At 36.9% G+C, this 23,652-nt stretch overlaps 1 protein-coding gene across 1 annotated transcript in view; it reads right to left on the bottom strand.

The window, feature by feature from the left end:
• The window catches only part of KLHL13 (kelch like family member 13), a 76,964-nt gene that overhangs the window by 44,990 nt on the left and 8,322 nt on the right, over positions 1–23,652 (bottom strand). The window contains exons 2-3 of the mRNA XM_082770801.1: positions 22,568–22,632; positions 14,877–14,935 (exon numbers count right to left, since the gene is read on the bottom strand). Of these exons, the coding sequence (XP_082626927.1) occupies positions 14,877–14,896 (20 nt within the window). The 5' untranslated portion in view covers positions 14,897–14,935; positions 22,568–22,632. The remainder of the gene's footprint in view (positions 1–14,876; positions 14,936–22,567; positions 22,633–23,652) is intronic.

Below are 23,652 nucleotides of genomic sequence, written 5' to 3'. Positions count from 1 at the left end.
GATGCTTCCAGTCCAGGTCATTAGAAATCACTGCGTGCAACCTGGGGGCCAACAAACAGTGGGAACATTTGTTCTAGGACAAGACTTAAAGCTACTATACCATATCAGTTATTTTAATGCTACTTGCTATCCTACTTTAAATATTACTTCTTTTGTGACTCTCTGAAGAGATTCAGTCAATTTAATTATATGCTTAAGAGTAGGTGATGGCAAAAGTTTGATACAAATTTTAATGAAATAGCAACCTGAATTTAAAAGTTCATGTACTTTTGTACAAAGACAAGCTGAAAGGCTTACAAATCAAAGAGTTCAGTTTCAAATTTCACATTAACATTAGTATTTCCCCACTCAGTATGAAAAGAAAATTGTACTGTTTCTCCAAGCTAGAAAAGGAACTTCAATTCTATCTAAATGCACTGAGGAACAAGTGGAACTAGTACAGAAGCTGGAACAGCTGAATATGCTCGATGAGTCAAAGCAGTATTACACTAAAACCCCATGACTGAAAATCTCTCCTCTCCAACTCCCCCGCCCCTGCTTTTTTTTTTTTCCTGTAAAATGTAGGTGATCAGGAATCAACCCCTCCCATTTGTCAAAGGTAGGTGTAGTTCAAAGACTCCTTCCCAACAGACAAGGTGGGGGTTCCTCCCTAGTTTATTTGTTCAGGATCCTCCCTTCCTCAGCAAGTTATGTTACTGATAATCGCTACACTATCTTTTTCTGAAAAGGAAAATAAAACTGAGAAACCTTGTTTCTACATGTTTTGATGCTCTTCTGTTCAGGAGTAGCACAATCTCAGTGGTTATAAAAACACACAAGACTTAAAATGTATAACTTGGCATACAAAGATTTTTCCAAGATAGAAGAATGATCACAAAAATCACTGTGTCATGGTAAATTTGCATGTCTGAAATACTCTGATATTATAAATTTATCATCAAATGTCAAAATTCCTGCTTCATAATTATAGAAAAAGTACAAACTGCTATTTTCCTTAGCATCTAAGAATATAAATGTAAAGAGATACTTTTCCTAGGCAAAGTTTCAAAAGATTCGTGTTATTTCATTCAAGTTTGTTATAGTAGGAAAACGTACACACTATGATGGCATTTCCAGAAGCAGATCTAAAATTACAGTTTTAGGATATTCACTTAGCAGACCAGAACAATTTTGAAGTTATAATATCAATGTTTTATGAGAACATAACTATCTAGATAATTTAGGATCAAGATAGGGCATACTGCATAAAAAAAGTGTACACAGCAAAACCTATCTAAGCACCAGCTGTTTTTACAGAGATTCATGGAATGCTAACCTTATTTGGATTTTTAAAGACTATGAAGTAATCAAACCAGTAGTTTAAAGTCTCCTGATTATAAATCTTTATTTCATAACATATTCAGGAGTGTTTTGTATCACAGAAGACTTCCACAATGAACTTCAGATGTGCAACAACATCTAATCCCTAATAAAATTAAAGCTCAGTGCTTCCAGAAACTGCATGGAGGAGAGTGTAAGGATGCAGCCCAGATGACAGCTAGTAACAGCAACCCTGTGCACCTCTTCCCTTCTGCCTGCTGTTATGGAAGCTGTCAGGGGAAAAAAAGCTAACAATTCTGTAAAGAACACTAGACTTCTATGCCAAAATCACATCTCTTATTTGTGCTGCTCTAGAGAATCACAGCATGCTCAGGAGAGATCACGTTAGAGAAAAAATCAATATATAGGCACAGTATATATAGGTCCTTGAGGTGAAATGGCATTGCACAGCCATGATGCACAAAAAGATAGTACAAAAGTCAGCTGTTGCTAAATGACAAATATTTGCATTTCAGCACCTTCTGCAGCTGCAGTCATCTGCATTCTCACAGCTGAAATTCTTTTGATGTATACATACACAACACCAAACAACTGCAATAACTTTGAGCTAAGAGTAGCCTTTCTCTGAAATACAAACTCGAAGCAGTTGTAATTCAGGTGTTTGTCTGCCAGAGGGAGCTGGAGCAAAGAAAAAACACCTCGAATGTCAATACTTCAAAAGTTTTGTGTTAGGTTGGTACTACACCAGTTCATTTAACTATTCAGATGAACCAGGTTCTGCTGTGAACACACCGCCACTTGTGTTTGGCACAGAGCAGTCACTGCCTCATCCCAGACAGGGCACCCATGTACCTGCACCACCAAAACCTTGCCAATTATATCCAATACACTCATTCTGTCAACAGGTTCGCCTAGATCTTTGAATGGAAACAATACCTTACTTTAAGATATATTTCACTAGTTTTGATCTACACCACAGCTGCTCCAGAGATGGGCTTCTCTTACTAGTAGTGAGAGCATCATCTATCTAATGCCTTCATTTAGTAATGCACAGTAACGCCGTGCAAAGATGAAGTTTCAAGTTTGAAAGAACAAAATACGTACTAAGCTGAAAACAGACTTCCATTCAAATATTTACTGGTCTTTTTTAAACATACACTTTCCATTTACTGCTTCTAAAACCTAACATTGGTATACATATAAATCTGCACATAGTTAAGAGTTGATATTGCATAAAGCTGTAAGTTACCTCATTGCTGATTTATTCTTGCATAACATTAGTTAACCTGAAAAGCTTGAAACAGGCAGGAATTGATCTTTTCTTGCAAATTGGTGAAGATGCTTAAATAATTTGTTCATAAGAAAGCAGGATTCTACAGAACAGCTTAGGAAAAAAATCACTATATATAATGGACAACTCTTTTCCATCCTATACTTTAGTTTAACTATTTTAACTACTTTAACTTCAAAAACATTAGCTATAAAAGCCAGCACAAATCCCACCACAGTTTTCACGTTTTAAGAAAGAACAAAATGCGTATAGTTTTAAAGTTCCCCTAAACTTTAAGTGCTAAAGTGATCCAACCCTCCTTAGCTCAAAATTTAACAAACAGCTTTAAAATGAGCTTAGTAGCATCCTATATACTGTGTATTTCTCACAATTAAAACAGCTTTAGGAAAATCAGTTATGCCACCTTCTGGCATTCTTAAGAACTGCTCTATAAGACAAATACTCATTTTTTTATAATCTTTTTTTATTTTTATTTATTTATTTTTAATAAATTCCCATCTCTTGAATAGGAAAAAAAAAAAAAAAGAATACTCAGAAAATTTACTTCAGGTAAGATGCAGAATGTGACTTTTTTAAAGCTTTGATTTATTCATACATCACCATTAGCTTGGACCAGCTTGTGCCTTGCCTCAGAATCCCTCACCTGTACCACCTTCCTTTCTAGTCATTCACCCACAATACCTCGTTTGAGGTACAAGCTATTCTGCTCTTTGTCCCCATCTCAATAGATACAGCAAAGGTACTGGAAAAGGCAGAATGAAAAGGACAAGCAAACACATGAAGAGGTTTCTGTTCAAGATACACCATGTAGACTGGACTTAACAGCATGGAAGACAGATGAGAAGATACAGTAACAGTATGAAGTGTCAAAAACATGACAAAGGTGAACACAGTAATTATTCACCAACTCTGTAGCACAAAATAGGAAGCTCATATGAAACTAGCAGATGTCTGGTGAAAAAAAAAAAAAAAAAAAAAAACAGAGGAAACGCTTCTTCACACAACACATGCTTCAGCTACCAAGCTCTCAGCTTTTCAGTAACCATTTCTTCTCACTATGCAAAGATTCAAAGAGAAGCAACTGTGAAAAGTAATAGAAAAAAACAGAACTATAGAACATTTACTTCTGATCTGGAAGGTCCCTGAGCATAAATTATGTAATTATCATTTTGACCATACAAAGCAAGATATACACAGCATGAGAAGCAGGAAACATTACTTTAATCACAAACACCACTGGAAGTCAGGCTGCAACAACAGTTTACCCGAAGGATCTTGCAAGAACCACAGAAATAATACACTAAGACTGCAGAATAAATCCTCAAAAGAATCAACATGGATAACTGTGGCCAGGCATAATGTGACTGCAGCCCCCTGAACAAAGTATTGCTGCATATATGCTGAAGTATTATCTACAAAATGCAGTGCTATGATCCCACATGAAGTGCTAAAATATTTTTCAAAAAGCAAGCACTGATAGCAGTCATGCCTGAATTATTCCTCCCTGCCCATGTGTTTACAGACATTTGTAACTAATACTAACTAGATGCATTTTTCTAGTTTAGCAAAGCACTTTTTCACTCACTTGTAATTCTAAATTTCAAACCTCACATTGAAAGCAGTGGTGGTGCCTAATAATTCAAAGGCAATTTCAAATGAACTCAGTACTTTTATGACTTAAAATCCCTGAAAGACGAAGCTTTTAAGGCCTTTGAATAGCATATACTAGAAGCATGAAAAGAAGGCAAGATTAATTCTGGAGACACCTGGGAAATCTCTGCTGAGCCAGCCATGCACTACTACAAATCCAAAAGCACAGGATATAGCAGTCCAATTAGGAAGGAAGGAAGGAAGACAGGGCAATAAGTCAGATTTTATTCAATAGGGTTAGTACTGAGCTTGAAGTAAAACGCATCTAGTAGCTCAAGATAAGATGAACATTTGCTATAAAAGTCTTTGTAAACAGCAAATTAGAAACTGCCCATTAAATAATAAGCCTATATGGGGAAACCAAGAGTTACAGCAATTACTGGACACCACACATTTTACACAAACACCATTACCGAACAGTATCTTTTCTTCAGTGCTTCACATCAAATTTCTGCAAATGTGTGTTCTGGCTCATACCCTGAATCAAGCAACAACATGCATAAACATACCTTTTTCTGTTTGATTCCTTAACTGAAGCAGAAACATAAGCAGACTACCAACATTTTGCTGCAGAAAAATCATCTCCTGGGAAAAAAGATACACCATCCAAAGGGCACGTATTCCATTTGGAAAAAGTAAAATTAGGTACAATTATTGAGCCCTGCCTTTCAGCTGTCAAACATATAATAAAATCTTTGTAATAGCAAATTCCAATAATATGATTCAGTTCATTCACCCTCCTTCTCCCTGCCTTTGCCCCCAGGTTCTGCACTATAAGTTGTCTTATAACCCAATACTTTTAACTGTCCAGAGAACAAGGCCATTCCTATTCTCAAACAGCACTCCTCATTAATCCAAAACCATGTGTTTTGGATTAATTTGTAGAGGTGGCTAGACTAACTTCAGATAAAACCAGTATGCATCATACAAGTACTCCATGTTGGCCAGTATCTTTGCCACACCCCACTAAAGAGCAGCAATGAAAAGGTTATTCACTTCTACAATGACAGACTGGTGATGTCCTGGCAGATCCCGTGAGCAAAATCCAAGTAAGACTTCTATATATTTTACTACATGGGCCCAGCTTTAATTATCTAAAATCAGAAGTGAACATAATTGTATTGTCTGTCTAATCACCGGGGAAACTGAGCAAGAAGGAAGAAAACATCACTGAGAAAGCTAAGAGGAACCCAGACAACAGCCAACAATGCTGTGGAGAAAACAGCTTTACAAACTCCTCTGCTTTTAGTTCTTATGTTCTGCTTTACTCCCACATTGCTTTGACTCACTCAAATCATGTCAATTTACATTTAAGCAACTGCAAACACAGCTTCGCTATCCTTGTCCAGATGGGGTATTGAGGAACTTGCTGACTTGTTGATACACGACCTCCATACTCTGAGACAACATGAGTAGACTGAGAGCATCTGAAGATTTAACACAACTATTTCATATGAAGTTTCTTTACAGATCCTTGGCTGATACACTTCCACCTACCTGGTTGTCAGGTATGACTCAATTAGTCTGAGCAAGTAAAGCAAAACACAGAAATGAAATTAAATCTGGAATTTGGAAAAGGACAGCTACATGCTGAAAACATTTGGAATGCAAAACGATGGAAAACTTGGGAAGACAAAGACTTGCAAGATACTAGAAGTATCATGAAGTGTCATTTCTGTAGTGTCATGTAAGTCAGGTATAAAAATATGTACAATATTGTAATGAGGCAGAACTGTAGTGGCTATAGCTGAAAGTTTTCTGTGACAGATGTACTTCTGCACTTCAACAGTGCAACAGTTTCAGCTGTTAAGACTTGTTACCTGCTGAAATTATACTGATATCTGGACTTCAGATTTCACTGTGTCTATTTATGGAACTGGTAGTCACCAAGCTATAGAAGAATACTGTCTGAGAAACTGAGTTGTTTCCCTCAACAGCCTTCATTAATTCTGCAGTATGCTTTTCAAATGTAGTTGTTCCTTTATTATGGACTGTATTTCAAAATGGAAGACATTAAAGGAAGCTTGCTGGAATTTCTTCCAGGAAAAGATAAGCATCTCAAATCCTTACCTTAAAACTTTCTTTCTAAATAAGAACAAGCATGAAAAGAATAAATTGCAAGTGTAATGAAAAAAGACAGAATGGCTCAAGTCAGTATATTTTAAGACAGAAATCTCTTTTCAGTCATATCAGAAATGTTTTTAGCATACTCTGACAGTTTTCACAAATAAGTTTTTCCCTACTTATTGTAAAACCGGCCTTTAAAAATCTAAAAGGTGATGCAATGGCAGCTGGATCAACTAAATCGGAAAAATCCATGGAAGTCGTGAATTAGAGAAATGTTGAAAGTAAGACTTTTTTTTCCCTATATTGTTTAAAAATTATGTAGTCCATTATTAGACGAACAAATTAAGTCCTAAGTCCTTTTGCTTCTAAAGTCACTTGATACCTAGTTCTTCCAGACTTCCTCAATTTTTCAGGTAAGGAAAAAGTTCTCAGGCTGCCACTCTGAGAAAAACAATGTTGACGTCTCTCCAGGAACTTAGCCACTTGCCACATACCTGTCATGAAGCACTGCTGACACCTCGCCTCTGAGCACAGAATGATCCATGCCGCTGAGGTTAGTAACTGCCCTGTTGACCAAAGGAGATAAAATGCTACATGTAATCTTAGATGAGAGCAGACATCCTAAAGTGTGCCTCATATGGTAGAAGAAACAAAGTTTGCAGCCAATACTGCCCAAGTTCTGTGGAGTCCATCTATTTTTTTGATGAGAAAATGAGCCTTTTTCTTTGAAGAAAAATAAATTACAGAAAACCACAAAGCAGACGAGACGTTCTGAAATTTATTGAGGCACAACAGCATCTGTGTGCAGTCCCCCACAATACTCTTTCAAAAGAGTATTTTTGAAGAAATGTAAAGACCATCAAAACCAACAACAGAAAAAAAAAAAAACAACTTAGTTGCTTCAGATTCTTCAGTTAAAGTTTAAAGGACAAAAGCCGTAACAACATAAAAAGGTCCATAGACCTAGCACATACAGATTATTTCTGTGTGAATACACTGCTCAACTATGATGCCTGCATTTCTACTACTCCCTTAACTACCACAAACTTCAGTTAGTCCTCTTCTGCTTGCAAAGACAGGATGTAACCCAGGCTGCTAATTTCTGATTGAAGTGTCTTCTATTCACTGGTACCTTATGAACACAAGGAGAACATTTAGCAGCTAATATAGCATTCAGTTTTAATGCAAGGACCAAAGCTTCACTGCACCAAAATCTTGCTGCTCCTTAGCTTTTAAAGTATGAACAGAAACATTATCAGACTTGGGCCTAATTTTGAGTCTCAAGAATGGAAGGCTCAGGGGATCTAATCCCAGACTTCCTTAAAGATATTTAAGGGAGAAAGAGGAACTTAGAACAACTTAGGATGCACAGTGACAGCACAACAGGCAATGTGCACAAGATAAAAAAAAATTCTTCACACTAAGAGCAAATAAACTTTGGAATAGGTTTACTAGAGAAACTGCATACTCCCTCACTGAAAATATTTGAGACTTGGCTCCATGGGGCCCTGGATAACTATCTGAGTCCCTGCTTTCTGGAGAAAGTTGGACCAGATGATCTCCTGAGGTTCTTTCCAAGGTAGACTTCTCAGTAATCCTATAATCTCTAATTTGAAGCACAGAGTAAATGAAATGACAGAATGGAATTGTTCACTTATTTGCTGATCTTTGTCCAACTGGGGGGGGGGGGGGGGGTGGTCTCGATGTGACCTAATCACAGGCTTCCAATATCTAAAATGCAGTCATAAAAAGGATGGATGTACTCCCTTCACAAGCATGCTTTTATTTTTCCTCCTTTATTTCAATACAATATTTCTTGAAAAGATGTTAAGGACTGAATAAATTACTTCCCAATGAAAATCAACATTGCCACTTTTGCCACCACAAAGCATTCCAGAAAAGGAAAATATTCTGTATAAAAATCACTGAATTTTATTAGTAGTTCTCTTTGCCAAAAAAAGCATCAAGAATGAAAATGAAATTCAAAGTTGAACTCAATCCTCAGACACTAATATTATAAATCCATGAGTGAATGTGACAATACTTATTAAAATAATCTTTCTTCTCTACTTATATATCACTTTTAGTCTTTGGATAGTCTACATTAATCCTTTTCATCTTGCCTGAAGTACTAGGCAAGGAACTGAAGGTATAAGAAACATGAAGGGTCCTGTTTCTCTAAAGAACTTATGCATACTACCAAAAGCCTCAAATGCAGTTACTGCTGTAAATGACATTAATTTACACTACCAAATCAGAATAAACTGAACAAGCCATCTTCTATTAGTGCATGCTCTCTGTATAAAGAATTGCTGTCAAATATATACTATTTTTTTCAGAAGTATTTGTACAATACTTTCAACATTCTCCCTCATTACTTACACAGGTAAAATTCATCTTTCACAAAGATATTTCTCATTTCAGGCAAACTCCAGTTTTCTTAAGCCTTTGAAACTACTGAAATGTCTTCCTGCCTTGTCCCTTCAGCCATGTTATTATAGTGCATCCATCCGATACACCTACCTCTCTCACCACATTAAGCATGAAAAGCTGCTTTTTAATGCCCTTAAGGGCTAAGCCTTGCTGTATTCGCAACATTTGTTCCCCTTAATTCAATCAACCTTTGGCAAACTGTGCAACGAGCACCTCTGTTTTCTTTCACGTGACTCCTTATACACAAAGGTGCCTTAAAATAAAGCAGCGATAATTCCTCCAAAATAGGCACAACAGTAATGCATAATAGCACTGAACATTGGTCAGAGTGATGATATATTGCAACTATTTGACTCACTTGATTTTCGACAGATCTCCACCTGCATGTGATCTTATTTTGTACTTGAGTTATATGAACTTTCCATGAAAGATGTTCTGATTTACATTCATATACTAGTAATGCTGGTCAGATGAATAAGCAAACAATTATTACCTAAAGACTGTTTCTGCAAATTAATTATTGAACTGTACTTTCCATAGCATCTTCAAAAAATTAAATAAAAGCACAGAATCATTAAATTCAAATGAGTAAAAGATCTGTATTTGTCACAGAGGGAGTCATTCACCTGGCTAAGTTTTAAAAATGAGAAATATGCTTCAAGAAAAGTTTGTTTCTTCAGTCTTTTTAAATATGACAGTAGGTAAACTGACTGCCAAGCACTCTGGTGGCACAGTGACAGCACTGACCCAAGCTTTTCTGAGGCTGTTCTGATCCAGCTACGTATTCCCAGCTGCAACACCTGTTGATTCACGGATGCTGATGAGCAAGCACTAAGAGGGTACAAGATACACCTTCAGAAAACATTCCCCATGGATTTCCCTTTAATTGCAATGATGCTACAACAGTGTTTGTCACTACATTTTATTTTTATTTTTTTTTTTTTTAAAGATCAATGTATTCTTTCCAAAGCTATTAAATTTTGTCTCCTTGAGGCAAAAGCAAAAGATTATTAAAAAAAATAAAAATGTGTGAAACTGTCTAAGGCCTACAACATAAGGAAGCTTCTGTTATTGAAAAAATAACCCATTTCACGTCACACCTGGTAGTTCATTAGAATTCAGACATTATCATATTCTGGATCAATTCAGACTTCCTGAAATACCATTTACAAACAGCAGTTTCAGGTAAGCTACATATAATAAGAAGGAAGTGAGACTGTTTAATAGGACAGGATCCACTACACTGAACTCCATATTACAAAGTCATATTTAAAATCAGTGTGAGTAATTCTTGTTTTTATGTAAACCATTCTACTGTAAAACCTGCTTGTATAACAGACAAGCATTATTAAAGCCATGTAAACATTTAGCTTGTAAAAAAAAAAAAAAAAAAAACACACTCCAACATGCAGGATGCAAGCAAAATGGAAACATTACCAGCATGCATATTATAAAGTTTGAAAATCTTAAAATGTGTCCCAAAATTGTCCAGAAGGATGTCTGCACACAAGCAATTTCACTGCATAGCTACAGCAACCTTTAACATGACACTGTAAAGACAGCAAAATAAGCCTCTAGAGCTGTTACATGGGAAAAGAACAACCTTTATACAGTCTTAATGCTATCAAACCTATAATCACAAAACCATTCAGCAACTTCAATCCCTGCATAACATTTGCAGGAGCACAATCATGCTTCTGTACTCCTGAGCTAAAACAGGATTATTTCATTGCCTAAGCAGACCGGCATCTGTGCCCTAACGGATCTTGGCGCTGAAGTCAATTCATGTCTGGCAGTTACAGGCTTCATAATTTGAAGTCCAAGAGCAACAAGTCTGACAACAGCAAAGTCATCATTAAATTTCAAGACAAACACGGAGTGGCATTTTACAGAAAGATCTATGCAACTAATATTTAAAAACAGACCTGTCAGCTTATACATTCAAGTGACTTGTAGGACAATAGCTGGACTTCCAAAAAATAAAAAGGCTCAGAGCACACACTTTTACCCAAACTCCAGTTCACTAGAATCATAGAACCAATTGTGTCAGCCACATATCATCAGACATCCCCCTTCTCTTCATACATTCATTTCAGGTAAACTCTAGAAATAATCAGCTACTCTTTCCACACTCATGACTCTGAAGACACTTCCACAGACTTAAGCCCCTGCATTTAAACTAACGCCTCAGGCCTGTCTCCTACAGCAGTGCTGCTGATGGCCTCATCAAGAGAAAAGACCAAGAGCTCTTCCCCAATATTTCACATCCAGTAGCCACCACAGGAATGTCTCTCCAGACTGTAGTGGAAGTCTAGAGATACTGTGTCTTTCAACATCTACCATTTCAGGCTGTATTTCAGGTTTTGGAAAGGAAGCTGTGAAGAACCAAGCTGGTGACCGCCTAGTCCATATTCACCTAACAAGCCCCAAAGCAGGCAGAAGGGCTTCTTCATGCCCTCTTCCCTCCCATTCTTCAATGTCCTTATTTTACTGCCAAAATCAGCTTTTACCTGAAGATTACCAAGGGTGAAAAAAGCCACCTAGTAACACAGCATCATGTCATTCATGTAAATGGGGGCAGGAGCCTGAAACTCTCCTGTTTCTAGAAGTGGCTACGTATAACATCAGATCAGGGCACTGTGCAAGGACAGTCTCAACTCACTGCACTGAAACTGAAGTAGCAGAAAGCAGTATTTTTGCAAGTGAGTTGTATGTCAAAGTATTGCTTTAAATAAGGTATTATTTTGAATTGTAAGTTAGCTGAACTATTGCTTCATGCCTGAATGTGCATAATGAACCAAATTCTATATCACATTTATAGCAACATGACTCAAAATATTATCAAGCTGCCCCCAAAATACTAAATTGATTTAAAAGCACTATTAAAATGTTTTAGTCCCTACAGAGTTACCATATTTTAAGTGTTCTGTAGTGGACTTGTATCTCACCTTTCTCCAGTACAAGTCACCTATGATCATGACTTGAGCATATTAAAGCTCATTCATCAACATCTACACTTAATAAATCCATGTTGGTGAAGATTCCCACAACAAGAGTTTGATTAGATGAGCGCTGCATTTAAAAAAAAAAAAAAAAAAAAAGCACAGAGAAGTAACCCAGCAAATATTATACAAGTAGAAGAAAAACCTGTATTATGACCAGTAAGACAACAGAACTAACAACTCTCTCTCACTAGCAGCGAAAAAAATAATCACGGTAACAAACCATCTGCTGACTGTCAGTTATTTTGAGAGCATAAAGGTTTGCGTGGTTACTAAGATCAGGGAAGGCCAATGGAACATACTAGTCCATTCACTAGGAAACTGAATAGCTTAGATACAGCATGTCCCTTCAGCACCCAGCTTGTCACATACACCCCTAATCTACTGATTACCAAGGGCACAGCTCAAGTACCTATTACTATTGTACAAATTAGACTTACTCTGACATGGACAGATGTCAAATAGAACAAGGCACCCTCATTCAGCCTGTCAGGCTCAAGGAGTAAAATCAGCGTAGGAAAGGAGTAGACATCTCTGTATTTTGCTCAAAGACACTTTCTACAATTTCAATATTATCCAATATACTTATGAATTAGTATTTTTGAAGTTCATGAATGTAGAAGTCAATACCACTAAATGAAAAATCTTATTGTACATTCTCGATCGTCAAAGACATTTTAACTCAAGTTGCAGTATGCATTTTAAGCCCTTTAAAGCTTGCTGCTTGAGCATTCAAAGGTAAAACATTTTTTCACTGTTAACCAAAAATCCTGCACACTGAAAACTGCAGAGTAATATTCACAACAACAATAAAAAGTAAATAACAATTTGCATTATACATCCCACAAACTTTGTACAAGTAAGTATCAATCACAGAAAGAGATACTGCTGCACAGAGGTTAAAGCCAAGGTTATGATCATGCAGAACTGGAAAAAGAACCCAGTTCCTGCACCTCCACCCTGCAACAAGGATTAAACTCTATTCAATTCACAAGCTATCCCATTACATCTTACCAAATTCACCCTTGCAACAATCCCATAAGAATTAAAGAAACTAGCCAGTTATTTATTACCTGTTATTGAAGCTACTAATGCTGACACAGAGGAGTCTTAATGTAGGCAAATCCAGAAACACTATTCACGGTGGGTGTCATTGGCTGTAAGCCTTATCCGCTCTCTTAAATATCAGAGCACAACCTGACCCAACCATATGCTGAAGACAGTGAAAAGCTGACTGCTATGCAGCTAAAAGGTCCTTAACTGCAACCATCTGTACAAATTAAATGCTAGCCCCACAAGATAACTGCCGTGTATTTTTCCACAGATCCTTTTCTGAAAAATACGACACTGAAATAGTCAATATCTGTTCAAAAAATAAATTTGGTATTCCATCAGTAACTACAGCATCGCTAAGAAAACATTAATTTAAGGTATGAAGACTGATATTTGGAACACTTACACCACAGCTATATTTCTTGTTAGAAGTGTGAGCAATTCAGTTCCAATTTTACTAACATGATAATAATTAAAATAACTCATAATGAATTACTATTATTAAAAACATAATAAATTTCTCAACTGCAGATTTTCAAAGCTCTATACAGTGCTATCCAGTTGGAGAACAAATAAAACTGTACCTGTGTAAAACACTTCAATTAAACTTATTCAGGCCTGTACAGACCTGACAGCCACAAGATTTCTACCTCCCTCATTCACCTTTAAACATGCTAGAAAGGTGAACTTATTTTTTAAAAGGGTAAAGACTTATAGTTATGGAAAATCTCTTTTGTCCTAAGGAAGAAACCTAGAAAGTTGAATGTAGAGAGCATGTACCAAATTGAGTCTTTAGTTGCATCCCTTCTTTCTCATTATCAACAGCAGGAGTATCTGTTGTTAGGTTTGGAAAATTTAAACATAGGCAATCTTAAGAACAGTATCATCCACTGAATGATCACACAAGCCTAATGAAGCAACAGACTGCTGAGCAATTGCTACCTGATTTACCAGATCAGAGGTTGGACTGCCAAATCATCACCGAGGCAGAACTGAACAGTTCAAAGAGCAGCAGTAAGAAGCTCTGCCCATGATATCTGCCCAAGGGACTCTGCTTGAGCCCTGACCAGAATGCAAAAACAATGAGAACATGCGCCATGGCTGATGAATCAGGTAATCCACTACACTGACTACCTGCAAAAGGCATCACAGTAACAGTTTTATTAAAGTATTTATTACTGTTAAAAGTAATTTTATCAAATAATATTCCATATTATCACTACTCATAGCCAACAGTGGCAACATCTTTATGTACTTTGGCCAAAAGAGTGGTCTAAAGGTCACAAAAATTCAATCAGCACTGTCTCTCTTTTATAAGCCAGGTGGATCAGCAGAAGGATTTCTCCTGCTGCTTCATGAAGAATGCAGCACCTTGCCAGGACATTGTTAAGCAAGAAATACTCCAGCATCCTTCCTGAACTGGCAAGTGCAGAAGTGCTGGAAGAAGTCAAGGTGAAGATGACTAGAAGCCATGGTTATCCTGAAGCAAAATTTCCTCTTGACTCAAAACATGACAGAATACTACCCACTATTTGCATAAGATGAATCTCACATCCCAAAATGAGGAAATAAAGCACCAATTCCCACACACACACACTTATTTTTTTGTTAGTTACTAAACTACAAAATCACAAAACTGTATCTATGAAAATCCAAATTAGACAAAGACAATAGTATTAATAGCCCCTCTGTAAGCATTATAGAACTTAAGTACCTAGTTAACCCTACTTGAAGGTTACCCACAGACCAAACATCACAAGTTCTTACTGGTGTCTAGAATGCATTCAGTGGTCAACAGTAAAGGTCTTTGGTAGACTTTCTGTAGAAAAGTTGGGCATTGTGGTTAATCATTTATGAAACTATTCATATTCTACTGCTCAGTCCTCCAGCTCTTTGTTTCAACATTCATCTTTGATCCATGAAGGGATCTGTATTCACAGTTTTTCAGAAACAAAAGAAAAATTTAATCAAATGTCAGTTATTCTATATAAGGGGGGGCGGGGGTGAAATTATTCCTACATTATTAATCTGGACTTCTTAGGAAACACACAGTTACTCACAAAGAGTCTCTCCACATCATCTCTGATAAGCGGAAATATCTTCTCTGTTCTTCATGCACCTGTAGTCAAACAGAAAAGAATTGATGCAGAGTCACAGACAGGCATCCATAAATAGCATTGTGTCACTCAGATCCTACAGATTTTCACAAAACAAATCAATATTTGTTCTTAACATTCAAAATATGACTTTTTTCCCATTTTACTAACTTTCTACAGTAGAATTGCAGAGAGAAAGGAACATAAAAGAAAGAAAATTGCTTCTTGTTTGCACGTATAACACTGCTTTTCACATTAGAAACAAGGATGAATTATGAAAACTAATCAAGTGAACTGAGAGAGCACATGACCTAGATTTTTCAAATAATCTCTTGGTTTAACCCAGTTGTTCCTGAGCCTGCCTATCCTATGAACAATTTACTAAGATGGAAGCTGTGACTCATTAAAGCCACCTTTTATTTTAAGAGAAACAGCTCAAATTATTTATGTGCAAAACAATCACATTAATTTGCACAGAGCAGGCCAAAATTTTAATGAGTTCCATTTTTAAGATCTAATATAGCTGATCAAAAAGTGACAGTCTTGTTAGATTTTTTTTTTTTTTAACGTCTCAAGGGTATGGTATCTTACATCTATTAATCAGAATGAAAGACTACAGCCTATCTTCCAGTTTGAAACCACGCTTCTACTTGAAGATAGAGTGGCAAAGCTGTAATATTTACATTTCCTGACATTGTTTAGAAGCAAGCACTGGAAAACGTAACTATGCAACACTCCTGAGAAAAGCCACATTTTTATTTTTGTTTTTCTGAGTATTTTGCATTGTTAGGTATAAGTGAACATGAAGAAAAGTAGTAGCAGAGGGAATTATGGATTTCTTTAGATTTACTATTCCTTCACGGCCCCAAGCAGAACTTCCTGTGCTGGAATTAATATTTTTAATACAGATGTCAATGAGTATTGTTATATACAGTCCCAAAATTGTAAACCTGATTTGAAACAGATCAGTTTACTTATCATGAAAAACAAACTTCTGCAAATCATCCTCTCCCACACAAGTGTTCTGTGCCATTATAAATAACATTTTGACTTCAGGGAGAAAAATCACATGCAATGCTAACTTCGGATTTAGTCAAAAAATTGATTTTCTTAAAGCAGACTAGATATTTAGTGGAAGGAATCCACACATAGCATTTGTAGGCATAAACCTACATTGTGTGCAAACCTCCAGTGTGTGCTTTGCAACACTTTAAATGTACTATAACAGCATCAAAGTGAATTATTTAATGGTATCTAACTCACTGCTCCCTCCCACTGATGCTATAGCAGCTGGTAGAATAATGTGGTTCTTAACCTCTGCTGTTACTGCACTTTAGGACATCCACTTCTTTCAAATAAACCCCAGGCTTTTCTCCTAGTTAAATAAAAAGCCATCGGTGTGACATCAAAAATGAAATTCCCTTATATATATGCACATTAACTCCCCACACCTAGAAATTTCATTGGAGCAAGATTTTAAACAGCTTGTATGTTATCCACTCAAAGAATGCTGAGCCAGTTACATTGTAGGGTGAAAGCTGATTTTTTATTTTTGAATTTGCGGCCTTTTTTAAAACCACTGCTGAAATGAAAAAAACACTATATCCCTTCATCTGTGTCTGTCTTGCAATAGAAAACGTTACATGTATTGTCTTCCTGTACACAGGAAAAAACTAAAGATTTTAAAAGAGAATAATACAGGATGGCTAAGTTGACACACACAAGTTCTCAAACTGAGAACTGAAATTTTACTCTATTCAAGTAAAAACTCAGAAAGTGTAGAAACAATATTTGCCATATCTCGTTACCACAGAAACTCAAGTAGTTCAAAATACGTTTTTTTTTTTTTTTTTTTAAGATTTTATTTAGCTTTCAACTTTAATGACAGAGCTATCACCATTCACATCCTCACCTTTGATTTTCCATGCCCAACACGAGAGAAATTCACATCTCTGCTTACAACCTTACAGCTACTCACTATGTCCACAGAAAGGAAAAATGTGATCACCAGCTCCCCTCCTCCCCCTCCCAACAGAAGCTGGGCACTGAATTTCTCCTTGCCATGCAAGTTCATCAGTTCTCTTTGGTTTGTGTTGTTTGCCATTGCTGCTGCTCATTTTGATGCTGCTTTATAATTTTTAAATAAGTGTTCCTTCCGGAGCCAAGCAAGAACTATGAATTTTGCTGTAATTCTTCCAGATATGCAACAGCAAGTGCATATATTTATGAATAACGATTTATTTCCTACATAACCCACTACATTTCTTTTAATGACCTTCAGTATGAATTTAGGAATACAATCTAAAATTAGTGTGGTTAAGACCCATGTAAAATTGATTAGCATTTCACAGACAAGTTAAACTACTTCTAATACTGATTGCATAATATAAATAAAAAGACTCCATATGCTGGTCATATGCCAGTGCACAGAACTCATATGGCACCCTGTGAAGTTTATTTTTTTATGTATATATCTCATTATCTGTTAGAAGGCTTTAAAATTTTCAAGTTCCATAGATGATAGGGTTGTAGGTTACTAATCAAAAGAACTGATTAGTGATTCAACAGCAAATTAGTGAGACAAGACACATCAAAGAGTGCAAAACAAAGGGCACAGTCTAAGAAGCCATTGAATGAACAAACCCATGCATTCCTAGTGGATAAATGCATGAGGATGTACAGCATGGAGTGTCAATACAGTCCTCATGTCAGAGGACAGACTTTATCAAACTTGTCATTTTTATAGAAGGTAAGGTGTTTGCAAACGATGCTCAGAAATTATAAATCAAGAAGATGCTGTGATTTAGCCTGAGATAGCGTAATTGCAGGCCATACAAGCTTCCTCTAGCACAGTATAGAATGAAGATTAAACCCATAATGAAACAGAACTGCTGAAAAACACAAGACAAATGTGGAGCAAGTGGCTAAACTCTAGCCTGGGAACATTAATTAAGAGTGCAGTTCCATGTTACACTTAGTCTGACCTAACTAGTAGTCACCTAACTTGTGCCCAATTTAACAAGCCAACTAGCTGCACAATTCAACAGAAAACCACTCTCCATTACAAATAACGGTTTCCTATGAGATAAGCAAGATAATCCCACTCACCTGGTGCCAGTTGCACCTTCTCAGGCATGCTGAGCAGTTGTATAAGGAGCAGATGAAGAAAGCAGTATTGTCCCTTTTGGCAGCAGCTGACTCAATTTGACATTGAACTATACCCTTACACATAGAATGGTTTTAATCTCTGTATAAGAGATGATATGTAAGAGACTCTCATTCTAAATATAGAGAGATCTATGTCTATAAAGGTATTTTATCTTACAGTAAGACGTAGAATAGTTTCATGGAGGAAGTTTTCATGATAATTTTTTTTTTTTTTTTTTTTTTTTTAAACAACAGGTACCATAGCTCCATTACCTGGAAGTGGCATTATCATTATAAAACACCCCCTGATAATCAATAATTAACAAGGAGAATCATCACTATTTTCCATCTACAAACTGGAATTATACACAAATATTTTCAAAGAAAAAAATAAGTCTATACACAAAAGAAACCGCTGTTCTTACCCTACAGAACATACAACAGAAGTTACCGATTTGTTGCAGTCAATCAAGGTACTGCATTTTGAAAAACCATGTGTCAGAAAGGAAGCAATTAGTTGTCAACTGATGAAATACAACACTAGGTAACAGAACAGGTATTATACTAACAGAAATTTACTAATTGCACTCAGTGAAAAAGTTTTACCCACCAAAAGTGATGCTATCATGCTCGTTAACTTCAATTACATAATGTCCTTTGTCAGCATACTTTAAAAATGTTTTACAAAATTATTATTCAACATATTTCAACACCATATAACAAAAATCAAGCTTCAGCATGCTTACACAAGCTTAGAAGTCTTCAGTGCTATTTATATAAAAAAAAGCAAGCTTTATTAGCATAGCTGTTCATGCATGTAACAAGAAAAAATAGTTCTCTGAAGAATACAGAATCATTAATACACTGCTTATAAATTGCATTCAAGTAAAACATCTGCAGTTTAAAACAGCACCAAAGAGGCAGCAGGCTGCCTATAAGTACTATGGCATATTAGAAGCTATATCAGGAGCACATCAGGAGCTTCAGCAATTAGAGTAATCCAACACCAGGGAATCAACTTCTCTCCTGTTAGGTTGAGCTGTAAGAAGGCAGCTCTGCACGCAGCAATCCCCAACCAGGACCAAAGGAAAAGGGGACAGGGAAGAGGCTGCAGGTGACACACAGCAGTGACAAGGAATTGTGCCAGCACAAGGAGGGGGCAAGGAGACAGCTGGCACCAGTGTCCAAAAACACACGAAAGCACTGGTGAAAACATGCCAGCTCCATGCCAGAGCTGACAGGTTAATAACCCCTGGGCTCACATGGACTTTGTCAATTCAGCAGCAGCACTGCTCGCTCTCTCCTGCCCGTGGCCCAAACACCTTCACCCAGAGCAGCAGCTCCAAGCATCATTTGGCATTACACACAGTGCCTGGATGCTGAGGCAATGACACCTGCCTAAAAGGCTGTTCTCCTCCTACTGCTGTCACTACAGGCACAACTGGGAGCAGGTCCCTATTGCTGGTAATGTCCACATCCATGTTTGTGGATGTCCAGACTACACAAAAAGCATCTTCCATGTCACCCCTCTAGTAGAGGGGGTGCAGGCTACTGCCCCCATGATTACAATCATTGTTAAAAACCTACCTCTAGTTCTCTCTCAAAAGGCCTGAAAGCGTGGAGTTAGTGCCTCTTAGCCTACCAGGACTGCTTCCATTTGTCAGGAGCTCTATTCTGCAGAGCATATGCCACAGACTCACAGTTACCAATTAAATACTGTTCTGGAAGGGTAAATCAAAAGGCTCGTTTTACAATAGACTGAAACCAAGCGATTATAACAGGAGTTCAAATTCTGGGAAGCTTCCTAGTAAAATAATGCACACTTCAGTGGTCTGCAGTCTTCCAGTCCTCAAAAAAAATGGCTTTCAAGTAGCCAGTATAAATTAGCTGACAGTAAAAACAAAAAAGCTCAGAACATTAAAACTTGCTTTCCCCTTTTCTGCTGGAAAACATTTCAGTACTCCTCTGTTACATTCTACACAAGAGTATCAGAGCCACCTGCTTCACTGAGAAATTAAGTCCTTGGTATTTCCTTAAGCTAGCACTCAAGTACCCATGTGATGAGCCACCTTGGAATCACTCTCCACTAAACTGAGCCTTCCCACCTGTTGTTACTTTATTCAGCCACATCCTTTACCTGCAGGCTTCATCTAAACCACATCCTTGAAAAAATTATCTACATATGCAAATAAAGGCCTGGGAAAAAACACTTTTGGCCATGTTAGTCAGCATGATTTCAAACACCAATCACCATCAGGAAGCTTATTAATTCTGGAGTGCTGTTAATGGGTAAAGCTGGAAGCTAAGAGAACACCAGGCTGCAGATCAACTTAAAGACATTGCTTTTCCTTTGCTTTTAACAGCTGTCTTAAGAGCACCTCAAAAAGACAACACAGCCATTGAACTGATACAATTCAGGAAACACTAGGTCATAAGGCTATCTAGAACACAATATAGCACACCCATCACTCACTGGCTTATCATAAACCAAACAAATGACATGAGAATTGAATAAGATGCACTTCACATAACAGTAGTTTAGCTTAGCAGCAGAGTTATTTCTCTAACATTACAGAATTAATGTCAGAAATGAGGTTTGGTTTTCAAAGGTACTTGTCTTTGAAACAGACTTTAAGAATCTCCCAAACACAAGGACCTTGAACACTAGTACAACAGCCAAGATTTTGACACCAATAAACACCTCAAAAGAAGAGCCAGAGAACACAGCCAAGACTATTTGAGATATCCTAGCTAAGAGAATCATTTCCATCCTTAAAATTCCTCTTAACTATAAGCAGGGTTATTCTGATATAACATAAATTTGTTCATAACTCCACAGGTAACAATGAGGTTCTGATCACAGAAAATGTCAGTGAACGTCGTGCACATATTTACCTTTTAAATAGTGAGGCTTGCTAAGTAGAAGAGTTAAAAGTAAGTGAATGTTTTATCTCAGAGCAGCATAACTTTAACTCAGTCTGTGACTACAAAAACTAAAGCTTTCGCCACATTCTAGTAAGCTTTCAAACCTATCTTCTATTTCATAAATCTAAAAATGCATACATATATCCTTTTCAGCTAAGCTGAAAAAACTTATGAAAAAAGCTGACGGCCATCAGTTTTAATAATACCTCCTTGTTTTGCACACACAGCTTCGCACATACACTAAACAGCTTCCTCCGTCATTATCAATTGTTCTGATAAATGACCTAATGCTACATAATTTGATCCATGATTATAATTTAACAATTACAGCATTCTTATTGAGGGAGATTTCCGAGATTTAAGGTATTAACATTGCATAACGCTGCAAATATATTCACCAGCTTTTGAAAGCCTTATGTAAAAACTGCTCTCGTGAAAGGATTAAACATGGCATGGTCAGAGAGTTCTACAAATGAAAACATATTTTGCTTTGAACATTTGGATGTTAAGCATTTAAACTGCTATGAAGAGTTTAGATACAAGAGCTGTTCATTTCCAATTGATTATATCTATTCAATTCATTATATTCAACAATACAAAAGCCTTCTAATTCCTGTCCCAGTAAAGGCTGACACATAGTGTCAACAGCACCAAGCTCAGTTGAAATTTACACTTCACAAGCATGCTACTCACCCACACAGTCTCTCATAAATCATCTATTTTGTGCCAGGGAAAACTCAGCAGAATAATTTTTCAATGCATCAGTTTAAGGATGCCTATTACAACATCTGGAAAAGACTACTTAAAGAATACAGATACATAAATATTCACCTACATAACCTTCAAACTAGAAAGTTTCAGACTACCAACACTACAAAAATATCTGAATATTTTCATCAACACTCAAGATTATCTCTAAAGTTGCTTACTTTCTTGGACACATAAGCTATTTAATCAACATCTAACAAACGCTTCATATAAGGAAAATGCCACACAAAAATCAGATATGAAAGGTCAGACCAAAGACCTATTTAAACAAGCTTCCTGTCCAGCAGTGGACAACTCACGAGCAGCAAAAGTAACAACATGACTGCATTCTAACAGCTTTCATCAGCCAGTGGTTTAGGGCCTTTAACACAAACCACATCCAGAAAATAGTTTTTAAGCACTCCACAATTCACTATTTTCTTCCACTAATTTGTCTAGTCACATTTCAAGCTGCTGTGTGTCCAAGATATCATGCCACAATGGAGTCTCAAGATAATTATATACTAGATTAAAATGGAGTCTCACAACACAGTTAATTATTACAGGAAAGCATCCTTCAGCTACCAACTCTAACTTCATGGTGCTCCTGCTGGCTGCAGAGACTTTCCTAGCACTGTTTCCCAAAGTCCTCCCCTAACAAGCCATACCTCTGATTTACTGTGCTACCTCTTCACTACATGAAAAGCTGGGAGCACACCCACCCTAATGTAACTAGACAATGCATTGTATAGTTTAATTGAACAGGAACAGTTTCACTGGGGGTTAGCCACTTAAATAAGATTAGTTGCATACACAAAGCATCTCAATTTTCTTACTGTTCATGGCAGGATCCCAGGGCTACGTTTCGCCATTCCCAAGTAGTCCAGGTTAATTTTGACATCTAGAACAAGGTTCAGGAAGAGAAAAAAGAATGTCACACACCTTTGCACACTATTATTCATTGTAGATGTTATTTGAAAGAACTGCAGGGTACTTCATCTCCCACAGAGTTAACTATTGGTTTATACAGCTCTTTGAGCTCTATCTCCACTGTGAGTGGAAAATTGGATAACCCCACTTCTTGCCTGCGGGGAAAGTTCATAAAACTCACTACTGTCATGTCCTGCTCTTCTTCCATGTATACAGAGTATTTCATACACAATTCTGCAAGACCACAGCTGCAAATAAAAATTAATTTCAATAGTAGTGTTGAAGAAAAAGGTGTCAGAGACAGTTTTTGCTTCTAAATTGGTCAGTTTTTCTGTGCATCTCAGAAGAACCACCATTTTACATAAATCATTAAATGCACATAAGCCCCAGAAGACCTAGGAGAAGTAATACCTTGCAACACATCACTAAACCAGGCATGCTTTTTATACATACAACTCATGGTTGCTATTACAGCAGGAAACTATCTGTCCGGGCTTTCAAAAAAAAAGTATAGGTTACAACAGAGCTGTAACAGTACAAAGTTACAGCAAGAAGTTTCACAGCCATTTGAAAGTCATTTTTCTGCATGGAATGACCAACTGGAGAACAGAAGCTGAGAGGAGATGCTGCTTTTTTTTTGTAATGCGGAAGAGATCGTGTACTCAATTGAAAAACAGCCAGTCACCCCAAAATGCAAAGAACAGTTGGCAGTATTGTCATTTGCAATGGCAGCAATTTTATTTTTCTGTTCATTCTAATGCAGAGTGAGGAAACACTGGTAACATTGCTGCCTGCTTTTGCTTTCTCTGATTCTTCTCTTTGAAGACCAAAATAATTAAAGCATTACATTTGGCATCTCATATTCTCATATTCAGCTAGAATCAATAAGTTGAGTCACACCTACAATGCAATGAAAGCATAAAAACATTTTTTCAATTACAAGTCCTTCTCAACCTGAAGCAAAGCTACTCATCTAGTTAAAACAATACTA

Source organism: Aythya marila (genome assembly GCF_965140915.1).
Source record: "Aythya marila genome assembly, chromosome: 13".
Taxonomy (NCBI): domain Eukaryota; kingdom Metazoa; phylum Chordata; class Aves; order Anseriformes; family Anatidae; genus Aythya; species Aythya marila.
The sequence above is the reverse complement of the archived record's forward strand: the minus strand, read 5'-3'. Positions and strand labels throughout refer to the sequence as shown.